Here is a 26149-nt window from a genome sequence, read left to right as displayed (position 1 = left end):
AAGCACATCTTGTCCTTGTTGGAGAACAACTCATCGCCTTTGAAGACACCCTGAATGGGAAGTTCTTCATCAAGTATTTTCCTTGTGGAGAACAACATAGTCCTTTGAGACACCCTGAATAGAACTCTTCATCCAGTGGAGAACAATCTACTGCCTTTCGGGACATTCTGAATAGTTCTATATCAAGTTCATCTTGTCCTGGTCCGGTAGTTTTTTGAGACATCCAGAATAGGGAGCTCTTCAACAAGAACTTCTTGTCCTTGTGGAGAACACCCAATACTGTCTTTGGAGACGTCTACAGCCCTAATCGAGAGCTGCTTTTTTGGGGGGATTGGGACACCCCAAATAGCAGCTTTAAGGAGCTCTTCATCAAGTACCAAACATCTTTTCATAACAAAGTCATTTATTAAATCTTCACTATCAATAATAATAACACAACTTCACTGTATTCTATATGGATCTATAAAGACAGTCAACTTTGAACAAATGTTTCTCCTAGGAAATGCTTCACTGATAACACAAAAATCTACCTTTCAAATACCACCAGTATAAAAAGATACCTACATTTTTAAAGGCCTATGCTGTTCATGTACATTGTTTTTCCCGGTGTCATTTTCAAATACCACCAGTATAAAAAGATACCTACATTTTTAAAGGCCTATGCTGTTCATGTACATTGTTTTTCCCTGTGCCACTAGTAAACAAAAACAAACATTGTCGCTGTATAGTAAACCTGACATTTCAACTTGATGATAATGGACCTATTGAGTATTCTTGCAATGGCATTTTAGGACAATTTATCAATACAGGGTGCGTCAATAAAAAGGTAATCCAAAAGTAAGGGTTAATACGTCCAGGATAATTATTCTTGGGTAAAATTATAGTTGTAGCTCTTTCTTGATTACCTTATTGACTCACCCTGTGTAGAGTATATTTCACTGGGCACACACACCAGCAATGTTGAAATTTACTGTAAACAAAATTACATGTAGGTCGGTTGTAGGGCTTGGTATGAAAGGCCTGATTTACATTTAGGCCTATGTGCAACAGACATGTCACAGCCTGCTACGTAAATCTCACATTCAGTTTCAAATTTCAAATTTTGAACAAATTTCTTTGACCTTTAAGACAAAGGATGCACTGATCTACACCATTATAACCATAGCTAATAATCTATTTGAGATATGCGATAGCATTAGGACAGCACATTATCCCCAAAACAAATTTTTTGTCACAATAACCAAGCTTCTGCCAAGGCCAGTATACTAGTTCTCAAGGAGTGTCTTTGAAACTCTCAGTCAGGAAAATTTAACTTAAACATTTTTTTGTTTACAAAATTATTTGAAATCTTTTAATTCTCTCAGAGGAACAATCACTTCAAAATTTAAAAAAAAACAAAATATGGCAATTCTAAGAACAGCCAATTACATGAGTGGAAGAAAACTTATGGAGCAATACTGTCAGAGGTTTGTATGACAGCAACCTGACTCTATTTTCTGCGCAGATTAATCACAATTGCCTCATTTACCCAACATAGAATCATTAGAAGAGAAATCTGACGCATAGCCTTAGGAACTTGCTTGGATTTTCTCGTTTTACATAACTAAATAAGTACCACAAGTCAAATGAAAGTATTCAATAGAAGGTTCAGTTTGAATGGGGACTGCATGATTGATCCCACAAGCTTTTTACTGTCTATTATAAACTAAATGCTGGTAGTCCTCCATGCGGGATATAAAAGCACAATTTGTCACACTTTTGGCACGTATGGGCAGTTGAAGCTTGGAGCTGCGCACGCATCACCGGCGTCTGTAAATACAACAAAACATCCTTTTTAGTCTTATATCAAGAATCTTCATTCAACAAAAGAGCTAAGCATTAACTAGGACATCTAACTTGACGTTATGGAGAGTTTAAGTGGAAACATACACAGTTTTAGCAAGTACACCCCTATCAGTCATGAATCTAACTGACACTCTAACCCGGAAGTATTTGCAGCCATTACATTTGAGAGTCTGACAGGTGATACAAGAAACTGTGGTCCCTTTTTCCTGAGTATCTTTGCCAAAACAACAAAAGATCCCACACAGGGGTAAAAGTGTAAATATTAGTGGGCTCACAGATCTGGGTAAAACTCCAAATGGGCAGCAGTAAGCGGCAAACTGATCTCAACATCGGCACTAAATTTGTACTCACTTTGAACCAAAGATGGCATCCGCATCTGGAGCACCCTTAGGGTGTTGATATTTCACCTTGCGTTCGCGATTCACATTCACCGGCGGAGTCTTATTCATCCCAGCGATCATTTCTGTAAAAAGGAAGGAGGTCGTACAACGTGGGGGCAGGTAAGTTGGGAGACAGGAGTCCCGACTCAGAATCTAGGGGATGTCATCCCAATTCAAGCGCAAGTAGACAGGGCACTGTGCAGGACACACACGTATCTGTTCATTCTCATGTTTTCTACAGTCAAGTTACAAGTTTTTGGGTTCACAATCTGATATCTATATGACATGCATGGAAGAGGTTTTCACGCGACTCCACACTTTGACCTCAGTCCATCAGAAACCTCTCAGTAGTGCTCAGATCAGGGCTACATCTCGAGTATTTGTTTTTGCAGTATATCCATTCATACACAGGATAGAGTAAGGCAAGTCAGACAAAGAGATCTGTCAGAGTCTTACACCAACTCCGAGGTTCAAACCAGGGACCTCTTGACAGCTAGCTGAGTGTTCTAGTCTCAAGACCACAGCTGCCTCAAGAAGCCGCTAAACGTACCTTGGTAATCTTCCTCCTCCTGGCGTTCGTGGATATCGAGGACGACCCTCTTCATTCTCTCCTTCTCCTCTCTCTCAGCATGCTCACGCTCAATATACTTTGTGGCAAATTCCGATGTGATTGGAACATTCACTGTTGAATACTGAAAAAGAGAACGTTTGCTTTTAAAAGAGGTCAAAAAAATACATCCTGAAAAGAATGAACAGCAAAGATGAGTAGTTCTTTTTGGACTTTATGGAATCTGTCAAAGTTACTTGTACAAAACATTTCCCTGCAAGCTTTGTGCAGGTTCTTCAATCGAAAAAGTGCTCTACTGGAGTGTTGTACAGCTTGTAGTCACAATCACAAATGGGTTTGCCGAGTAACTGTAATCACATTTCACAAGTGGATTATAATGATTAGGGATCAGTAGTCCTAGGGCCCTATTGATCTATGGGCAGTTCCTACGAATTTGGATAGCCTCATGAAATTTCCTGGTCATTGGAGTGCTCACCAAAATTTCTTAAAATATTTCCACCCATAAAGACCTTATTGTAATAGTCACCAATGTTACCCTAGCAAATGTCACTCTACGTTTTCAACATTACACCAAGCATGCCCAAGCAAGAGTTGTCATTTTGAGTCGAGCGTCACCCCACACACTGTCCGACTGCTCCTGCTGAACCATTTCACGAATCATTTTTCGGCTCCACTAACAGTCAATCAGTTCTGAACGAGTTTCTCACCTGTGTTTTATTGCCCTTCTTAGTCATCAAAGTGAAGTTAATGCTGCTCGATGGTTTCTCGGGTTCACTCGGCGGGAGTAAGAACCCAGCTGATCCTCCCGCGCTCGTTACCAGGCTCGCCTTGGGCTTTGCCTGTCCCTTCAGGTGCATAGGTAAGGCTATGTCCACCTGGGATGCCTTGGCAGCCTCTACGGCACGAGACTGAAATCAAATATTCATATGTCAGAAATTTCATCGTGAAGAGGAGGGACAAACTCAAAGGGAAATAGTCAGGAGCTGGTTGTAATTTTTGCTCAAAATCTCGGCTGCTACCTCAGTTTTGTCAAACACCCTAGCTCGCCCTCAGTTTTGGCCTACATAACACAAAACATTGTTCTCCAGTTTTCTGGTTCAGTCAAAAGCATTTTTCTCTTGATTGAAGTTTTCTGCAGACTTAAGCTTGGTGTCCAGAAATTCGTCGACACTTACCTGCACGCTTTCCACCATGATCTTATCAAATGCAGCCATGAAATCGTCATCCTCTTGACACTTGACCACCTTGGGGCCTCCCGTCAACACACAGATATCCTCCGTGTCATCTTCCCCGGCCGATTCGAGGATCTCGTCACCGCTAGCGTCATGGTCCTGGTCCTAGAAAGAAGAGACATTAATGTTTGATGATGAAATATATCATAACACGTCTACAGTCTGATAAATCTCTAAAGAAGGCATCGTGTGCATTTGAATTTGCAAAAACACATCATCCTCAGATAGATAATATGCCTTCCTAAATGCCTGATCCGAAGGAAGCTGGTTTACACTGCTGAGGGAATGCCTTCATGAATACCTGATCCTTTATAGAGAGCTGGTTTGCCCTTCTGAGGCACATTCCTTCATAGATACCAGATCCTTAGAGAGCTGGTTAACGTTGCTAATGCATTTGCCCTCACAAGAACCAGATCCTTGGAGAGCTGGCCCACTCTGCTAAGGGGTATGCCTTCAAAAGAGAGCTGGCCCACTCTGCTAAGGGGTATGCCTTCGAAGGAGAGCTGGCCCACTCTGCTAAGGGGGTATGCCTTCAAAAGAGAGCTGGCCCACTCTGCTAAGGGGTATGCCTTCAAAAGAGAGCTGGCCCACACTGCTAAGGGGTATGCCTTCAAAAGAGAGCTGGCCCACTCTGCTAAGGGGTATGCCTTCAAAAGAGAGCTGGCCCACTCTGCTAAGTGGTATGCCTTCAAAAGAGAGCTGGCCCACTCTGCTAAGGGGTATGCCTTCAAAAGAGTGCTGGCCCACTCTGCTAAGTGGTATGCCTTCAAAAGTGAGCTGGCCCACTCTGCTCTCATAAATACCAGATCACCAGAGCAAGTACGATCTCCATACCATGTCCTGAGTGAGACTTCTCATCTGGCTGCCACTGCGACTCCTCCTCTCCTCCCCATCACTCTCAGCAGTACTCTGGTCCTCATCCGTCATGCGCAGCTGCGACAAACTCAAACTCATGTTCTCATCTGAAAGAATACAATGACTTCATCAGTTTTAAAAAGAGATGGTTGGATCGGTTACACAGGACTCAGCAACCGTAGGTGCAGGCAAAGACCTTGAGGATGCTGCTGCAGTCCGGACACAGTGGTGTAACATGGTTTGTCCTAGACATCAGATGACCAAAGAGAGAGAGAGAGGATCTCAAATGAAGTATCTTGAATCAAGCATAGTCCAAGTACAGTTTTTTCGAAAAACATCAAAGTCATGTTTTCACCTTATAATAGCAGCCAACTTACCAGTTTCATCAGATTCTTGTATGGTGTGCAGTCCGTCCATATCACCACCGTCTTCCTTGAAGTCAGTCAGAGGAATGATCTCAGCTGGAACAGAGAGAGAATCAAGGTATGTTAAAGGGGATTTCGCATGACCAGTGATTCAGCCTACTTTTTACATTTCCTTGATTTCGCCCGAGCAATACTCTGCCCTTACCACGCCTCAGTCAGTATCAAAGGAATTGATGCATCATTGAGTCATACGTGAGTTTCTGAATGGAACCCTATTACGGGATCGGGACCTATTGTCCACATGTTCATCAGGCTGAATCTAGCAAACTGATCTGCGTCACACTCTTGAATAGGAAATGGGAAGGTTCATTTTCACCAGAACTAACTTTGCAGTTTGTTTAAACGAATGCTAACATCATTCACTCACCCAATTTTGCTCTGAATTCGCTGTCCAACTCCTCTGCACCTTTGCAAGCCTCTTCGTACGAATCTGCGATCTTGATCTTGGGCCTGACTGTCTCGAGACTATCTCTGAACATGTTGTCAACATCGATCGGGAAGCGCCGCTCTGAATCCTGCCAGAACTCGTGCTTCTTTTTCGACCAGAAGTATCGCTGGAAAAGACATAGGAATATTTAAACTCAAACAACTGATTGACTTTCTAAACTGACCCTGGTTTAGCTTTAACTTCTCATTAAATTTGTAAACAGGATGATCAGTGGCAAAGTGGGTTGAGCACTTCCTCATAATCATAGTAGGTCATGTGTTTGAAACTCGGAAGGATCACCACTGTTTCATCTCCATGTCCTCAAGCAAGACACCTAACCCCACAATGCCCCCCACCGATGAACGCAGATGGGTCCAAGTCTGGACTGGGTAGTTAGCCTACAAAGCACCAGCATCCAATCTAGGGCCGTGATAGTGCTAGCTGTGTAGCGCTACAGAATCCAGGCCTCAAGCTGATGACCATTCAGGTTGGGCTGCTGTTGAGCATTCCATAACTTTTTCACTAATCATCTTCGTTTGACCTGCGATCGCGGGGGTGTGTCAGGCTGCGGGTGAGTCCAAGGCCGGTTGTACCATCATACGGTGACCGGGCTTTCTCTCTCGCAGCCCCACAGCTCTGGAATGCTCTACCCGAGCGACTGAGATTGTGCGACAACCTCAGCTCATTCAGAGTCCTTCTGAAAACCCACCTCTTTCAGGAGGCCTTTGGATGAGTTGGGGTTTTCCCTTGTCAAGCGCATTGAGCGGACAATTGTCTGGATACTGCGCTATATAAGCATCATTTATATATATATATATAAGAAGAGTCGCCCTCTCTCTCACGTGAACGTACTTGGAAATATATGAGGAAGTAGTCCAATTTCTTCTTGCTTGAGCCGCGGTCGAAGTACTGTCCACACGTATCAAGTAGGACACACACAAGACGGATTCTGAACAGGTGATCGGGTGGATCGAAGACAGACGTACCTGAGTCTGAAAATGTAAACAAATTGCAAAGTTATAACAATGATTCATCACTAATGGTAAGTACACAATGTCAACATATCAAAAATTATAACAATATACATGTAGACATCACCAATTGTAAGTTCATAAAGTTTCCTGGTACGAAAAGTCAGAAAGAAACTGCTGAATACTGGATATTATAAATTGGGCCCTGGGGCCTTCAGGCTTACAGGTTACAGGGGGTTTCCCGATATGATCTGAGAGCCGTTGACCTCAGCTACCATTGACAATAGCGCAAATACCATAGTCGTAACTGCACAAGAACAGCACACTTTGGCAAAATTAGCGGCTGTGACGATCTTACCATCGAAGCTGACTCCAAACGTAATGAGTGAGTACAAGATCTTGAAGATAACCGAGGACTCCACCATTCTGTAGTTGTAGAGTTCGCCGAGGAACGTGATGGTGCTGACCCGCCGTTGGTTAAACTTGGGTATGTTGATCTCCATCCCCGATCTGATATCCTCCAAGACTCCGTCGACGACGTTTATTGCTACATCCTCCTGAGAAGAAAAATAATTTCCAAAGATAGAAAACAGACTTTCAGGGATCAGAACCAACAGAGACAAATGCATTCGCCCTAGCTCTTTGCCCCTTGAAATTTCTTTCTTCTGGAGGCAAGTACTCATGGTGTGAAGTCCTTATGCAACTATTTTAAATGAAATTTACAGAAAGAGTTCATGTTTTGTAAGCCAACACTGGAGTTTGTATCTAACGCCTGTTGAGCAACTAGGCACTAGAGCTTTTAGAGATTGTGTATGGTCAACTTACATGGTAGGGAGCAAGTCCAGCCAGGAGATTGGCAAGGCAGTGAATGTTATGGTATCTCACATTCCACACAGCAGTTAAACACTTCGTTGCATAGAACTGGATCTGAAAGGAGAAGAATCACAAAACTTAGATCAGATCATATACTTGGTTACAAATTCTGCTCAGTGGTCAAATTAAAATCTCTGCTACACATATTGGCGTCACCTATATCATTATAGACCAGCTGTTTTACACAAAGCATCTCCTCACTCCTTATTTCTTATCTCTGCTACACAGATTGGCGTCATCTATATCATTACAGACCAGCTGTTTTACACAAAGCGACTCCTTACTCCTTACTCCATATCTCTGCTACACAGATTGGCGTCATCTATATCATTATAGACAAGCTGTTTTACACCAAGCGACTCCTTAAACAACAGTACAGGGATCAAGCCTTACCTGAGGGTCATCCCAGTCCAACTTCCGTATTTGTCTGAGCACCTTTTCGACACTTAATTTCGATAATTCTTTGTACAATAGCTGCCGGATGTATTCGTGCATGGGTGGCCTGATCTTGCGCTCTGCCTGCTTTATGTCGGGAGGGTTGCTGTAGTAGTATGCATTCTCGATCATGGTCGTATAGCGGCCGTCCAGATGGAGGAAGTTCTTCTTACGAATCATCACTTCCTGTTGAAGAAATCACAAGTCAAGAATTTCCGCCAAATTATCAATTCTACTTGGTTTTCCAAAAACAACAAACAGTGACCTATACACATATCACATGCAGCCCTACGCCAAGATCAACAATGATGTCTCAGGTATTAGTCTAATCTATATGCTATTTCAAACTGATGTTCGCTATAACAAAACACATCTTTACTTTCTGTGAAAAATTACAAGATCGCCCAAATGCATTTCTTCACTGTTAAAAAATTCTGGAACTATTATGCCAAGTAAACGAGCAAAGACTTTATCTTAAGGTGATATAATTGTCTTACCAAGTATACTTTTGTGCGATGATGTGATTCTAGAGATCGGTAGAGGTATCTTCCACAGGAGTCTAACAGGCTGCAAGCCATGTCGATGTTGTGATGACTGAAGTCAAAGAGCAGCATCTGCAAAATGAAAATAGGATTATCAACCAACAGGGTTAGGGAACTACGAAATAGGCATTATTGTTGCTGCACCCGCACCTGGTTAGAAGCCGGTGTCCTCAAATTTCAGTCAGGTTTATCTCCTAGTATGGCTACCATTGCCCGGCTGCTGAGCCAAGACCTGGTTTGTTTTCAGAGTTTTGTCTCCTAGACTGGTTGCCTACCAGGACTAAGGGCCAGTCTCCAATATGAGCTAATCTAATGGTTACAGAACCACGAGATGAGACTGTGGGAGAGCGATAGGATAAATTACTGTAATCTTTGCACAAGCGCCATGTCAACTCAGTCAAAATCCAAATCTGACCCCCAATATTGGCCTTTGCACACTTTCACACACACTATGGTGTCTTTCAAATAGCTTTACAACCCCTGTCAATATTACAGGTCTCCACAGAGGCACTCTTGGGTGTCGAGAAGTGCAGCTGATGCATCACTCCCTTGAGCATGATCAGCAAAGGACAAAGCCCCAACGAGAGATTGCAGGGTGTCTCAACTTTGGAATGAGAATCTTAAAATCCAGATAATACATTAAAATTGTCGCACTCTGAGAGAGAAATGTTTTAATCTAAACAGCGTACCTTCAGGAAGTGCAGGGCATCTACTTTTGGAAACATATTAAACTTCACAAGTTCGCCTGAAAGAACCAAAAGAAGCATCATGTGACTGACTTAGAAGATGAAAAGTAACCATGGGTATATATACCCCTGACATAAAATTTTAAATTCTTACAAAGACTTCCCTGTATACGCATGTTTCTTCATCACATCGGTGACTGTAACTCGATTCTTCACAATACTGCAGCATCAAATTGAGAGTCAACAAGATTTTTCAACCCATTTTCAGTATATTTTGTAGCATCGGGAGCCAAAGATAAAAGCCTTACCTATAAATCTCACAGTCTTCAGCTTTGATTCGATGTTAATCTGATCTTTCTTTCTCACCTGAAACAATACAATAAAATGATATTACAACATATTTGTGATACATTTTCTGCACTGACACAATGCAGTGACAGGGATTCACTGTTTACACTTTTCATCATTATTATTTTTCTATCCATGAAAGAAAAGTATCTAGTGTGTATTCCACCCAAGAGGCTCCAGGTTACCAGTAACTTACATGCCATTTGAAGTCTCCAGTGAGCAGGAGGCCGAGCTCATGGGCCACATCCGGCATACAAGGATGAAGTTCGGCCACCAGACGCGAGTAGAACGGCAACAGATCATACCTGCAGGAGAAAAATCAGTAGTTTAGTAACTATTTTAACAATGGGCCTACAGCTCGGATATTCCTTCAACTTTTGGCACAATTCAAGAAATTATATACACCTTTCCAGAAATGGGGCGCTGAGTGTCCGAAATAGTGATGTCATAAGGGGAAACTAGGCCTTATGGTGGAGGGACAAAGGAAATAGTCATGGTTGACCAACACACTTGAATGCCTTTAATGACGGACAAGGGGGAAAAAGTTAGTTCCAATGCAAGCCACCAATTTCGGGAAGCATGTATACTGGGTACATTCAGGGAGGGCTGACTCATTCAATTTTAAGAGATTGGATACATTCCAACAGGGCTGATAAGCAGTTATGACTTGACCACTGTTGTAATTCCAACTTTCCTGTATCATTCTGAGACAGAGAGATGCAGGACTAGGATGTACACAGTGATATTGCTGTGCATTTACATGTAGCATACTGAGTGAGAGATGGTCTAGGAATGCTACTGATTAAGTGCGTCATCTATTGCACAGTTTCCCCTTAGAAACGCACAGATGTTGCCAACATCAGTAGCATGCAAGGTACAGAGGAGCATGTGGATGACCCCGGTAGGCAAAGAAAGCAATGCTTAATCTTACCTAGTTCTCTGCACAGTAAACAAAGTCTTGACTAATTTCTTCCTGTTGGCCTTTGTGTTCAGGTTCATACAAAAATCCACTGCTGCCTGAAAGTGAAATTGAACTGTTTTGAAAAGAGTGGAGTTTTCTCTTTCAGAACTTGTGAATGATTCTGTTGGTGAAGTTTTCTAAAGTTTTGAGAAAAGACACAATGATTTGCTAACCTTATCAATCAACTCCCTGTTGACACAGTTTGGTAAACTCTGCATGAAACTGTCCAGCAATAACTTCATGCACATATTGGTGTCGTCCTCCTCAGCCTCAGTCTGAAGCAGCTCAAGATGCTCCGCCGGTATGTCGTCTGCTTTGGCCTCCTTCTTTTCCTCCCCTTCCTTCTCCACACTATTCTCTGCACTGCCATCCTTTTCTTTTTCCTTCTCATCAGTATCCAACGTCTTCAGCTCTTTTTCTTTTTCTTCGATTTCTTTTTCGACATCTTCGACCTGCAAGATGGGCAATTTAAATATCGTACTCTAAGAGAGATTAAGTGGGAGGCCAATAGGTGTCACTGTTTTAAACCTGTCTGCCTGACACATTCAAAACAGCCAGGGAGGACACTGATAAGAAGTTTGTAGTGACTTGCCCAAGGATACAAGTATTGTATTTGTAACACAGTCAGAGTTGAACCAACGATATTGTGAGTTCCACATCTCTGCTACTGGAAAATGCTGCCCCTTTGTGGACATGCAACTACTGGCTATCATTCCAACAGAGAGAGAGAATCTCACAAGAAAATTGACAGGGACCTACCTTAAGATTTTTCATATCTTCCTCTAGAGTCGCTGCAGCCTCGTCTAACGACTCCGTAGCAGGCGGTGCGGTATTCTCACTATCTTTATACAGGATGCCGGGGACGATAGCCTTCAGGTCGGGAAGATTCTCATAAAACTGACGCGTCTCTTCATCCTCAAACAGGGTCAGGTCTCCGTCATACTGATACTGAAATAAAATGTCAAGAAAATCCAAGAATTCTCACTCATAAGACAAATGTGGACATTTTAGTTTCCAACATCCGATTTAAATGACAAAGTTTAGTGTTACATGTACAGGCATGGTCCTCGAAGAGCAGTTCCCTTTAAAGAATAAATCAAAACTGAGAAGCCAAGACAAGTTTGATTTGCAGACATTTCAACTTGACGCCCAACGAGGAATTTTTCCCTCAAATAGTAAAACTGAAGAGTTGTCAGGCTCAGAATCCGTGAAGCTTCCTCAAAGCTCTCCTACCTCTCCCTTCATAGGACTGAACAAGTCCATCCCCAGTTTATCTTGCTCTGAGGGTTCGTCCTCTGGCAATTCGGGCATTTCTTCGTCCAGGATGTCAGCAAACTGGATCGCATTGCTCAACAATTTCTGGTAGTTTTGCTGAGCAGCCTCAAATTTCTCTTTCCTCTCATTGCTCAATTCACCTTTGGTCTGAAATGATTGCAAAATCGATATGGTATAACATGAGCCTCATAGCCTCGTGGTTAACACTGCTGGCTACCACGCAATAGGGCCCTGGTTCGATCCCCGGGAGAACCCAGGATTGTATTTCTGGATGAACCGGCGTGGCTTTCAAGGAACTAAAATTCCTGGCTCTTCACAACACGTACATTAACGTTTGAAATACTCGAGGGTCTGTCGGATGAGACTAAAAGCTGTGGTCCCTTGTACCCGAGTGTCTATACCAGGGCAAGTAAAAGATCCCACATAGGTGGACAGTAGCCTATAGTGGACTCCATACCTCCGGCAAAAATCCAATAGGGTTACGACGCCGGTAATGATGATATGATATATATGATATGATGATAAAAACATGGTATTGTCTTGTTCTGAAGGGTTGATCATAGGCATCACCATTTTGATTAAAACTTGAAATCCAAAAGCAAATACAACTCTTTCAAAACGAAGTCAATGCAAATTTCAAGAGGAGTCTGTTCTTTTTTTTCCAGAGAACAGCCTCCAAGGTTTTTAAACGGGCATTTGCAATAAAAATTTCTTGAAATGAAAGAAACCTACCAGTAACGTTCTCATGTTATTTTTCTCCATGGCCTTCAGGTTTTTATGATCTCGAACCACGTGTCGAGAAAGTGAGTTGTAATAATCCGTGAAAAGCTTTCTGCATGCTTTCTGACGATCAGCCTTCAAGACCTGAAAATATCAACGGGACCGTATTACGGGATGCACACACTGGTCCAAAGTGGGGTGAAAGTGTCCCATACATTTTTCACCCTGAAAGTGTCCCATACATTTTTCACCCTGCAACTTGTGCCATACATGATAGATATTTTATTTCAACTGAATCACTCTACAAAATTATGTTAAAGATTACTCAGTGGGCTAAGGTTATCATGACAGAGTGGTAGCTAACCCTAAACCAAATAAGACTTTGTGAGGTGGGGCAATTTTACCCCCAAGGCCAAATTCACCCCATTTTACAGTTGTTACAAGACATGAGGATGAAAAGTGAAAACAAGAATCATTTGTAGACAATATTGAAGCTACATGTCACATATAAAATGTGGCAATATAAACTCCATGTGAACCTAGGCTAAGATTCTGTTGAGGGTTTGTTGCCATGAATTGGCCTACTTTTATTCACTGAAATTTTTCGAAATTCTTTTAACATTGAATAACATGACGTCAACAAACCTGACTCCTCATTATCTCCATCTGATATTTCTCCGCGAGAATTCGGAATTTTCTCGGCAGAAGCCCCGCATAATCGTCCCCGCAATGTTTACAGAAGCTGATGATGATGGTGAGGTTGTTATGTTCCTCCTTGTCTCCACTAATCAAGTTGGAGAGCTGCGTGGATAGGATGGGCAGGCCCTCTTTCTCCGTGAACACGTACGCTGACACGAGGTCGGCAAAGAAGCGTAGATCAACACGGAGCTTGCTTGGATTGGCGATCTGCAGACAGAGAAATTGGGATAAATATACCTGAAGAAGAATGCAGTGTGCTGCCACCCAAATCAGTACACTGTCAAAAAGGGCAGTGGCCATGTGGCCAGTCTCTTTGTGTCCCACTGTGGGTCATTCAAGAGCACATGCTCTGGTGTCTGATCTGATGTGTTGCACTGCCACCTTCTGGACCCGACCTTGCTCATCCGACATCACAACCAAAGAACACTTCTCACCTTGTCATCCTTTTTGGAAGGCAACACCTTTTGCCAGTGTTCTAGCAGACTGCTGCTGACATCAGCGTACCTCTGGTGAAGGAGAGAGCACAAATGGACAGCACACGCAACGTCAGACATTTTCAATTTTGCCTCTGTCAGGGCTGCAGACTGAAAGTCAAGACAGAAATATTACAGGACCTCTGATTTATGGAGCCAAGACAGCAAGTTAAAACATTTCTTTACTTTTTTACTCTCATTTTATGTAATGGTTCAGTGGCCAATCGTATCTGCTAGGTGGCACACTGAGAAACATACATCTTCAGGGTTCATATGAAGATAGGCGTGTTCACTAAAAAAAACCAAAAAAAAAAAAAAAACCAAAAAAAAACAACAACAACAACAATCGAGCTGAAACAACGATGGTGAAAACATCTGGTGACGTCATGTCCATTGATACCATCTGACGTCATATCAAATTACCAATTTAGTCATCATCTATAGAGCATCTTGGCACAGAATTGGATCTCAGAGCAAGGATTCTTTAGATATAGATAGACAAACCTAACTTATTTTTTGAACTGCGGCTCAACATACTTACACATTCTCCAATATATTTGCTTAAATTCAACGCGCTAAAATCTTTGGACAAGGAATCTTTTTGAGCTTCAGTTAAGTTGCGCTGGAAATTGAAAGCAAAGATTACTTTCAATAGTATAATTATAAAAGATAATACTACCCTGGATGGTAAAGTATTGAAGAAAAGTTAATCATATTTCAAAATGGTACAGCAATGTTCCAATTTCTTTCAAAAATTTTGTCAGGTTCTGCAGAAAACACAGCTCAATAGTCAAAATGGCGATGATGGGTTTCGACAACTTACCAATTTGCGCACAAATGCTGTGTTCTTCTTGAGACTGGAATCCAGCCGACTGAAGAACGAGTCATCGGGACGATTATCTGCTGCCACCATGTTCTGCTGTCGTTGTATCATCTTGGTTTTGATCCTCTCCCTTGCTTCATCGACAAACTCCGTTATACACCTCTGGACAAAAAGAAGAAGGATACACGTTAATTACTTCATCACAAGGTCTCTTTTGGAGGAAGAGCTAATTTGAAAGCGTAGTCACCACTCAATCTATTGTAAACCCTTTATTTTAGTGAGTTCAATATTTTGCACCTCTGTTAGGGATTGAAATCGCAAACTTCAGGGGTGTATAGTACCCCCAGGTATATGGCACGGCTTAACCCGCCGGCCATGAGGGAATTCCTTTATGGCCCAGTGGTTGGCGCGTTGGCCCCAGAGTGGGAGTTAAGCAACGTTGAGCGCGGTCAACCTTTGGATCGATGACCGGCGCATACAATACAAGGGGTGTAAAAATATTTCTTAATCAAGTGTTATCATAAAAAGAACCTACCTTTTCCTCTTCAATAAGTCGCTTCTCCTCTTCTTCTTTCCTCTGCAGAGGCGAAGAAATTACGTCAAATCATTATCAAATACCAGTTCCAATCAAGATTAAATGTCGTTACCTTAAAAATGTCGGCAGTCCAAATTAGCCAACAGATCCACAAATGTAAGAAGAACCACAGAACATTTTCCACCAAACAGTTCGAGGTCCAAATAAGATTTTGGAAGGTGGGGCAATGTCACCTCCCATGGCCAAGTTCACTTCACTTCACGGTACTTACCAATCTTTCTTCCTCCTCGAGACGTCGTTTCTCCTCTTCCAGTTCTCTCTCACGCTGCTTCTCCGCCTCAACCTTCGCTGCCTCCTCAGCATCTTTCTCTTCTTGGCTGAATAAGAAAGTTCACCCGACAATTTTCAAACAGTTGAAGGTCACACCTCGTGACCTAATCTAATCAGCCAAGTAGGAGTTAAATACTACAGCTCCTTTCCACCAGCCTATCTCGGATTATTATTATTATTATTATTAAAACAATTTATATGGCGCCTTTTGTAAAACACTTCAAGGCGTTTTACATTTAATTAAAAAAAAAAAAAAAAAAAAAATTCAATGCATACAAAAATTTTGCTGTAAAACAATAATAGATAAAACTGAGACTATAAGACATTAGGTAAGACAATTAGAGACAAGTTGACTATAAAACATTCTAGAGTGCATTGTCACCGAAAAAGTGCTTCCTAAAAAGATAAGTTTTTTTTTCTTCGGATTATTGTTCGGGGGAACTTGCATGGGCAGTTTACGGGGTGGAAGTTAACAATGCTTCCACCTGGCGCACCACGATCTCCATTCACATAATATCCAAGCGACAAGCCTGCTGGAATAGCTCTATTGAAAACAAAATGTATATTCTTCAAAATTTGACATTTTGCTTGAATCAACTGAAATGCCAAATTCCTATCAACTTCCATATACATGTACATGTATAGTTCACTTTTGATTCCAATGAAAACTATTCATGATCCAGCAATCTATTCTTGCCATTTTCAAGTGACGTCACTTGACTGCTACCTTAAATATCTTAAATGACATGGCAATGTACGTATACTTACCTTGGGAACATGAAATCCACAGGGGCTGGGTGCACTGATGAAAGCTTCATTGACCTGAAGCCCATTAATAATGCACTCTGAAGTGAGTGCGAGGCCCTAGGCCCAAATGGTTGCGACAAAAATCGACCACTTACGAAGATGGGAGAGTGTGAGACTTCCTCATCACAGACACTACAGATGTGCAGTGCCAAAGCCAGAGCGCCCTACCTTAAATATCTTGAGATCGATTTGCTAAACTGTACCTTTTTTCTTCCTTTTTTTTGACTTCCTTAGCTACGACCTTCTCACTCTTGCCGTCCTTCTCGCTGTCTCTCCTCGCCTTACTCTCCCTAGGACTCTCCTCTTTCTTCCTCTCCTTCTCCCGATCAGAATCTCGAGGCTTCTCTCCAGCGCTCTCCTTCCTTTTGTCACGACTAGAAATAAGAATGAGGAAAAACTTTAAACTTAAATGGAAAATTCCGGGAAGGAATGGAAATTATACAGTGGTCAACAGTGTTATTGGAACATATTCAAACAGAACCCTCCCCTCCCATATCTCATGGTCTGGCAATCGACACTCAGTCACCACAGAGTATTTTTTCCCAGGTCAGGATTCGATACTTAACTTGAAATCAAAGATCGCCACTGCATTTTCCTCAAATTTTTCACCACTTCACAAAAATAAAATCCGTGCAATAGTATCGTTACGTAAAGTTTACCTGTAACCTCTCTTATCTGCCTCGGACGGTCGAGTCTCAATCTTTCCACTGCGAGGACTATCATATGAGCTCGATCCTTTCCTGGTTCTATCCCGGTCACGATCCCGATCATACTTGCTGGGACTGGCTCTGTCCCGTGATGAGGAATCCTTCTTGCCCGAATCACGTTCATCTGATCGGGAATTTCCCTGGGATTTTCCATCACTTTTACCACTTTTGGTCGAATCTTGTTTGCTACTACCAGAATCTGAAGAAAAGATTTTAATGATTTGGAAAATAATCTGGACGAAAGACTGATGAAAACAGCATACAACTTAAAAACTTGGTTTAAGCAAATAATACAATAGAACTACTCTATTTAGGACACTCTCCAGACTGCCAAATGTTGCCAAACAAAAGACACTCGGGTCATAAGAGAAAATCTACTTTAAAAGTTCAAAATGTCCAGTTGTCAGGAGCAACTACCTGGTACTACAACATCTGACCCAGGCAGGCAGACAGTGGTTGTGCATAGATCAGTTCAGAATCCGCCTATTCTTGACAGAGCTAATTTTCAAGGATCAACATTTGCTAAACATTTCATACCTTCTTTTTTACTCTTTTCCTGGTCACCTTTCGCCCCAGGCGCATCTTTCACGACTTCAGGTCGCTTCTCTACTACAGGCACCTCAACTGTCACCTTGGCGTCTTCAACTTTTTCCGTATCACCCTGTGACGTCACATCCTTACGCTGCAGGTTTCGCTCCTCTCTCTTCATGTGATGCTGCTGTCGGGCATCGCTGTATCTCTTGGGTACACTCTTTTCCGCTGTAGTACGATTGCCTTTATCTAAAGCAGCATCGCTAGCTCCTTTGCGGGACTCCATGGCCAAGTGTTAACTCCTTCTGCGCTCTATTTTTGTTTGGTTGGAAAGTCTCGGTTTCCTTCACATATCTGCCATATTAGGTTTATCAAGTTTCCCAAGAGTGTCTGTTTTCATTTCTGCAAAAGATAACAGTAACAGGTCATCCTTTAAGCATCCGTAGCATCCACCAACTTACAGTGTTGCTTAAAGTCATCAATCAGATTTAGAATGAAAACAACATTCACGCCACAATGACAGTTCTTCTAACATTGCGCGATATTGTATCGCCACAACATGAAAAGATTGTTCATAATATCGCCACTTTTTAATGGGAATTTACGTCATGACATAAATGGTGATATAACGTAGAAGGGTTAAAATTTACAATCCCCGATCGGAAATGACGTAGTTTGATCGCATTCAACTATAAATCCATTGAACAGTGGTGCTTGGTTAGTCAACCGATGACCTTTTTTGGGGGTGTGATCGGGGATTGTAAACTCGTTCCTAGAAGTATCTTGTGAGGTGAGAATTATTCAAATCGAGCATAGAGCTTCAAATAATCATGTAGGCCTGATATGTATCAATTATCATGTACAAATACATGGATATGGTTGTGTATTCTACTGAAATGAAGAACTTTTTTGACAACTCCGCCTCAGAAAGGATCAAAACGAAGCAGTTAACGACGAAATACCATTGACCTACACTTCTATATATTCACTATTCTTTCGGCTTGCATTATACGGATGCATTTACGTCAAAAGCATCAGTTTTCACACGGAAAAATGCAAATAAACAACTTTCCAGTTATCACCTAGCGAGCAATTAGTACACTAAGATTTCTGTGACGCGACAAACCGGGTAGGTGTAAACTGTGGACGAAAGTGTGGACGAAAGTATGAACAGCGGCTCTCTAAGTTTGGTGGGCTGGCATTTCTTTGTCTTTCAATATATTTTAAAGAAATTGCAGTATATTATGCATTATAATCTTTTAAATGGGTCAGCCAAAGAAAATAAAAATGCAATTTCTTTTGAATATATTGAAAGACAAAGAAATGCCAGCCCACCAAACTTAGAGGGCCACTGTCCACACTTTCGTCCACACTTTCTTCCACAGTTTACACCTACCCCGACAAACCCTGTCCCACGAATTTCAACCTCGAAAATTCAGTCTGCAACAATTTGCCAATCAATCATCATGTTTTCTCCGTTTTGACTTGGAAATGCATCATTTTAGCCTGAAATCATGGGTAAAAATCACTGTCACTGTGATTCTGATCTCTCTTATCGTCATCTTTTTGATAACAGATAGTGCAGTTTTTGTGAAATTTTCAGGTGAGATTGAAATTGATGTTTTTTTGGGAGAGCAAACTTTCATGGATTGACCATGTTGACATTCATGTACATTTGCATTGTGTTTGTATACAGGGGGGCCCCTGGGGCTGGAAGTTTGATTACGGGGCAACTCGGCCTCGGACCTACTAATGACCGACAAGTAACATAATTGACCGTCAAGGACCGACAAGTGTCTCAAAATGACCGACAAGTAGGATCAAATTTAATTTTAATGCTTGCAATGTGATTAAGAAACAATTAACTACCAAACTTGTAAATATCTAACTAATACTTGACTTGCCAAACTCAGAAATGCAGCGCCACTCGCGGACAAAGATAGAACAACTCGACATTTTTTTCACCGATTTTCGCTGCGCATGCGTACCAACCGTCCTCTTTCGCGGCGACGGACGAGAAAAACCACTGTGCTACACGCAGTGAAAGCAAATTTACACAGGTAAACTGGTTACAACTGTGGTACGTCTGTTTCTTAACACGTAATAGTTATCAGATTGCTAAATTATCGTAAATCATGAGCCTTAAAGAACTTTTTGAACTCTCAAAAACTTACACAAAACAAGTTCAGATTGCCGCCATTATTAGTTTCCGGATGGCTGGTACGCATGCGCAGCGAAAACCGGTGAAAAAAATGTCGAGTTGTTCTATCTTTGTCCGCGAGTGGCGCTGCATTTCTGAGTTTGGCAAGTCAAGTATTGGTCTTTTGATAGCTAAGAAATGGAAGGATTTGTAAGATGCATTTGCCGACAAGTGAATCCATGATCTTTACTCAAATGAGGTAGCAAAGTTATGTCCTGGAAGTTGGGGACTGAAAACTCCTGGAAAAAAAATCTTCCCTTGAGTGCACCCTGTCAGAGTGGGTGACTTTACCATTATGATTATGCCATGTGTCACAGGACATTTAAACGACGCTGAGCTCTTATACCTGGAATTGATAGATGCAAAAATATGATGAGAGAGATGTAAAACCTGTAGAACTATGAAAAACTGACTTCAAACTTATCTAGAGCAACTATGTCGAACTAGTGAAAAACTCTTCAGTGACACACCCTAACTCGAGATGCCAAAGCCATGTTGAACTGTTGAATCCACGTTTTAGACACTACCAGGTGCATGACAGCCAACGACAAAATGGCCGACATCGTCGGAGAATTTTACTTGTCGGCGTATAAATCTTTCCATATCTCAGCTATCAAAAGACCAATTAGTTAGATATTTACAAGTTTGGTAGTTAATTGTTTCTTAATCACATTGCAAGCATTAAAATTAAATTTGATCCTACTTGTCGGTCATTTTGAGACACTTGTCGGTCCTTGACGGTCAATTATGTTACTTGTCGGTCATTAGTACGACCCCTCAGCCTATTACCAACTCGGCCCACCAACTCGGCCTGGGTTATAAATCATCGGTTTATTGGCATAAGTTTTCCTTATATTGTTTTTTTGTTGCTATATATATAGGCCTACTATTTATTCATTCCTGTTGGAAATTTGAAGAGAATTCATCAAGATTTGGAGGATAAATCCATGAAATCACAGTCATGAATGTGCATTTGGAGTGCTACCGCGACTTTTCCACACTCGCCGCCGTTATTTCATGGATTTCTCCTTCAAATCCCAATAAATTTTCTTCAAATTTCCAACAGGAATGAATACATAGTAGGCCTATATATACCAACAAAAAACAATAAAAAATATAAGAAAAACTTATGCCAATAAACCAATGATTTATAACCCAGGCCGAGTTGGTAGGCCGAGTTGGTAATAGGCCGAGTTGGTCATACACCGGAAGTTTGTACTCATTTCAGCATATCTTCATTTTTCATTGGTTTATTCATATTGTCTTTATAGGGCCGTTTAGACGACGCGAAAAAATCCGGATGCGTCCCGAATCCGGATTAATTTTTCGTCGTGTAAACGCAAAAAGATCCGGATCAATGTGGTTGCATCCGGACTAAAAAGGTACCATCGCCTTGGGTGGTTTTAATCCGGATTCATCCAGATTCGATCCGAATGCGGTCTTTTCGCCTGTCGTCTAAACGGCCCTAAAGTTGTCTTGCGGCTTGATTAGTTGTATTTAGTCATCAAATCTTGTTCACATCTCGATTTTCATCTTTTATTTAGGCCACGTCCTCATAAAAACATTGTTGAATTGAATCGTCAATATTTACCTCTCGGCTATACTCATGGGGATATAGTACAATGTCAATGGTCAATGGATTTCAGGCTCTTTAAAGTTGCATTTGACAGTACAGTGAAACCTCCCTAAGTGGACACCTCTCTAAATTAAGGACACTAGTTTTGGTCCCAAATTGGTAGTTTCTATTCAATTTGACCTCTCTAATCAGGACACCTCTCTATTAAGGACAGCACTTGCCAGTCCCGAAGGTGTCCTTAATAGAAAGGTTCTACTGTGTACACAAATTGCCAAGAATAGCAGAAATGTCCATGAATGCTTGCAGAAAATCTTTTTGTACAGTACATTTACAATGTAGTTTAAAAAAAACAGGAATCTGATATGAACACATTGAAGTTGTTTTAATTAGACTATTAAAAAACACTGCATGCCATGATGTAGGCTAGAAGATATTAAGGGTAATGATGATTGACATGAATCTCTCAAGACACTGAGAGTGTGACACCAAACCCAGTCACCTCTGCTGGCTGTACCGATTGCCAGTGGTAGGCCTATATTTCAGCATGGTTAATTGCAACAATGTGTAATCAAATTGGTACTGAGACTAAGACTAAGAGAGGGCAATTTCGGTCTAAACCTCAGTCTGGAAAGGCTGTGTTCATTCTGTATAGAATGCTGCAAAAGTAGACACAAAAATGCATGACTGAGTGCACTTCAATGAAACAAAAGTGCTGAATTAAAAGTGCTGAACTTGGGGGGGGGGGGGGGGTACGGTCTAACATGTTCAAGAATGCAGTCAGCTTTCACTAAAGTAAATAATGCTCATGTGTTTCTACCTAAACTGTCTCAAATCAATTTAAAAAGGCATTGGATTGCTACCTAAACCTTCTTGTCTCAATCAAAAACAGTGGTGTGAAACCTAGGGTGTTGACAAGCCTTTGTTGCTTGGCCCGTTCATTAAGCTGAGAAAATCCTGCGCAAGTAGTGTTAACTGTCAACATGCCTGTTGATGTTTACTAGGTAGATCATGATATGGAATGGATAAGATTGTATAATCTCAACAACTCTAAAATTCATTTTAGCATGTTGTAGCACAGAGCGTCTCAAGATAATGCCAGGTCGCACTAATTAAAAGTTTACAGACTTCCTGTATAGAGGGAACAAGTTTGCAATCCCTGATCATGGCCCAAAAAAGGTCATCAATTGACAAAATAAGTGCTGTGGTTCAAAGGATTTATTGTTGAATGCGATCAAACTACGTCATTTCCGATCAGGGATTGTAAATTTAACCCTAACGTGCTTGATAATTATGCTGATAGTACCCTTGCCACAGGAACCATGAAATCATCATAAGTTTCAGCACAGCATCATTTAGAGTCATTTTTACTTAGACGCAACAGGTTCATATTCATAAGTTTCTTCCATTGATCTTTGCAGTTCTACACAAACCAGGGAATTGGAATCGACAACATGAATCCCAACGGCGTATTTTGGCCAAGAGCTTTCAAGCCACGGTATCAACATCATCAACTTTCGGCCAGCATCTTTATAACTTCACCCAACATCCTCCTGGGCAGCGAGCCTTTCCTGAACAAACCTTTCAAAAGACATCTTCAGTATTTGAGGTAAGTGACTGATCATGTATGTGACTAATAACAGCTGTGCTGTGAGGTAGACATTAAATTGCAGAGTGAAAATTTTGACTTTTCTCCTTATGGTTCTCTGTTTAAACTTGTCCTTTGCTTAAATAATATTCTTATTCATAAAATTTTCCGTGTTTTTAAACTTATTTCTGCAACAATTTCATTATTTTTCAGCACCAGCCTCAGAATCAAGAAAGTATTAACACGGCCAGGGTGATGGCAGCGAGGGAATACTGTAAGACACTGGACCAAAAAATATTCTTTTATAAAAATCAAAAAACACAAAAAATTACTCCAAGACATTTCGGTCACTTATATGTGAATGATGAATATAAATTTATTCATTGTAATATTCCGAAAATAGCGTGTACAAACTGGAAAAGGTTGTTTCTTGGACTAGCTGGAGTAAAGACGCCGTTTTTAATCAGTGCAAGGAACGTGCACGAATATGGCACATCCTTTTATAGAAAGATGGACAAGATGCGATTAAGTAATTTCAGCCCCACAGGAATAGCGTACCGATTGCAGCATTATACAAAAGCAATCGTTGTGAGGGATCCCATGGAACGAATCTTATCCGCGTTCAGAAATAAACTTAATTTTCCTGGCAATGAGTATTTCCTCAAAAAATACGGCGCGAAAATTCTCCAAAAATATCATCCGGATTTACCACCGGACGTTATAGAACAAGGTGCTGGAGTGACGTTTCTGGATTTCGTGCAGTATATTACGCATCCGATGGATTTCCCGAATCTCAAACCATGGAATCACATGAATGAACACTGGGAGCGCTACTTTGCGCTATGTCATCCGTGTTTTGTGCGATATAACATTATCGCTAAATACGAAACGCTGGATGACGATGTCAATTTCATTATGGAGAAGATCGGGGCGTCTGATGTCATAAAATGGCCGAAAAGACGCCAGCATTACAGCCATACACCAACATCCAAACTGGTATCAGATGCATTTCAGAACATTTCATCCGATGACCTGCGGACACTTTCTACACTTTATTACGATGATCATAAAATGTTCGGGTATGAATTTCAAAACAATGGTGACGGAAATGCATCATTGCTTTCAGTCTAACACTGCTTTAATGGAGGATGTGTAATCTGAATATTGTAACCCCCTTATATTTTTGTTTCCCTATGTGCTCAAAAACATCTATTTGAGATTTTGCTTCCATTTATTTTTGCAGATGAGTACACTTTCCAATGATAAAATCATTAAGTTGAACCTTTTAGCACCTCTTAAATTAGCGATTGTAACGGGATTGTCCTCCCGATCGCAAAAATATAAGGCTCACAAAACTAAAGGAGTTCACAGTATACCTCTTCATAATATGTTTGTATATTCTGTGAACAGTGATAAGGGAGAATATGATCTATAGCCGCACTTACACCACCTGAAAATGGACCACCAATCTTGGTTCGGGAACCAATGCCGCACCATCGAAAATCCACCAAGCGCTTACACCAGCGCTGCAGCTAGTTATAAAATCCGGCTACAGATGGCGCGCAAACAATAAGCAGAACGCGGAAAGCCTTAGCAGAAATCGCCATTTCGAAAGCGCCGCCTGGAGCCGAACCATCTAACTAGCTAATTGCCGATCCATTTGCGCGTACACCACGACAAAGCCGAGCTTTTAACAAGCCGGGCGAATTTGGACCATCAAGCTTGGTGGGACAAATTCGCTCGGCAATTTGTATCGGCAATGGATTGCCGAACCAATTTGTCGCGGCAATGTGGTGGTGTGAGTGCAATTGGTCCACCAATATTTCGTGGTGTAAGCGCAGCTACTGTTACAACAACATATGACTTACCTCAAACACTTAAATCTGATAGTGATGTATATCCCAAATTGGAATTGTTTTTATTAATTTCTGCATTTATAATTTTTGTAATTTTGCTTTATAAAAAGCAGACATAATTGTGATTTGTGCCAAATTGAACAATGAAATAGGTGGCTTCACGCTGACTGTGTTTATTTAGTGACAGAGACGCGAAGTCAATTTTGTTTCAGGTTTTTTTTAACGTCAGTTTTGGCGCACACACTATAGTCGTAGTTCCACCTATCATAAAACCCATGTTTTTTCAAGACCCGTGTCTTCGCCGTGTGTCAAAAAACCCGGGACGCACTTACACCTATCAGTGGTGTTAGATAATGGTTAATAGCCCCGGCAACAGGTGAGCTGTAGGTAGGGAGCTCTCCTGTGTTTCTTTCCCGTCGGAGGGGGATTTCGCATGCGCAATACCGAGGCAACTACACCGCGCCATCTGTCGCCGGATCTTAGAACTTGCAATTGCCGTGTCTATTCAGATTCCACCTATCAAAAAACCCATGTTGAACACGGGTCTAAATTAGCCCCCGATTAGCCCCATCGAGCTCGATGGGGCTCATAGACACGGGGATTTGACACACGGGTCTATTTAGACACGGCAATTCATAGGTGTAAGTGCAAAAGACACGGGGATTCGATAGGTGGAAGTACGACTTATGACCAGTGCAAATTAGCATGGGCTGTATTTCACTCCAAAATATATGATGAAGAGACGTTGTCTGCTCCGTCCTTTACCACCGTCTTGCCATATTTTACTTTTTTGAACTGAGCTTCTCAAATAAATGCTGTAATTTTAAGCACTTAGTCGATGCTGTGTGAATTGCAAGTATTTGCAGGTGTTAAGTTTGGCGGTCTGTCCATTCATTTTGTAAACAATCCAATGTGCCATGGCACTATTTTGGGACGCTCTGTAAGTGTAATAGCATTAATTTTGTAAACAATCCAATGTGCCATGGCACTATTTTGGGACGCTCTGTAAGTGTAATAGAACGAATCCCTGGAACAACAGTCTGGCTCTGTGCAATCTAATTGAATTAATATGTCAGTTTTATGACATGTCGTTAATCATGTGACTATCAATTTGATTATGTTTGTGATGCTGCTATAAATTGCTGGCGAACAATTAAGCTTTGGATATCATAGAATTGATATCATATAATCAGACCATGATGGGCATCCCATTAAGCAGACAGCTACTAGAGTCTGGTATCTATTACAGGATTATTCAGGACATAGGATATGGTTTGCGATTGTACCACTAAAAATACTCTTACCAAGTTGAGCGGAACCTCGTTTTGTGGACGCCTCTCTACTAAGGACACTCTCTATTTAAAGGACGCCACATTTGGTTCCAAGTTCCACATTTTCATTGAATTTGACCTCTGTAATCAGGACACCTCTCAACTATGGAGAGCACTTGTCAGTAGCAAGGGTGTCCTTGATAGAGAGGTTCT

The 26149-nt window shown here is 41.4% G+C and overlaps 2 protein-coding genes across 3 annotated transcripts; one reads left to right on the top strand and one right to left on the bottom strand.

Moving 5' to 3' along the window:
- Positions 1–418: 418 nt before the first annotated feature.
- LOC135490695 (regulator of nonsense transcripts 2-like) lies at positions 419–19140 on the bottom strand. 2 transcript variants are annotated; one of them, XM_064776056.1, is made up of 31 exons: positions 19122–19140; positions 17455–17850; positions 16870–17116; positions 16414–16584; positions 15345–15450; positions 15074–15115; positions 14539–14700; positions 14257–14337; positions 13677–13826; positions 13189–13449; positions 12556–12687; positions 11782–11970; positions 11308–11496; positions 10722–11000; positions 10519–10604; positions 9784–9892; positions 9548–9605; positions 9243–9298; positions 8509–8625; positions 7970–8197; positions 7529–7630; positions 7062–7260; positions 6585–6724; positions 5673–5859; positions 5258–5341; positions 4860–4987; positions 3969–4130; positions 3501–3701; positions 2776–2917; positions 2197–2308; positions 419–1809 (listed from the first exon to the last, which is right to left on the bottom strand). In XM_064776056.1, exons 2-31 carry the CDS (start codon positions 17732–17734, stop codon positions 1800–1802), a joined length of 4410 nt encoding a protein of 1469 aa, XP_064632126.1. In that variant the 5' UTR covers positions 17735–17850; positions 19122–19140; the 3' UTR covers positions 419–1799. The 2 variants fall into 2 exon arrangements, with proteins under 2 accessions (XP_064632126.1, XP_064632125.1); XM_064776055.1 differs by lacking the exon at positions 19122–19140 and adding an exon at positions 18422–18533.
- LOC135490697 (carbohydrate sulfotransferase 11-like) lies at positions 18906–24496 on the top strand. Its single transcript, XM_064776057.1, has 3 exons — positions 18906–19051; positions 22643–22830; positions 23023–24496. Exons 1-3 carry the CDS (start codon positions 18940–18942, stop codon positions 23938–23940), a joined length of 1218 nt encoding a protein of 405 aa, XP_064632127.1. The 5' UTR covers positions 18906–18939; the 3' UTR covers positions 23941–24496.
- The last annotated feature ends 1653 nt before the right edge of the window (positions 24497–26149 follow it).

This window comes from Lineus longissimus, chromosome 7 (genome assembly GCF_910592395.1).
Source record: "Lineus longissimus chromosome 7, tnLinLong1.2, whole genome shotgun sequence".
NCBI lineage: Eukaryota > Metazoa > Nemertea > Pilidiophora > Heteronemertea > Lineidae > Lineus > Lineus longissimus.
Note: the sequence above shows the minus strand (reverse complement) of the source record. Positions and strands in the feature narration are given on the sequence as shown.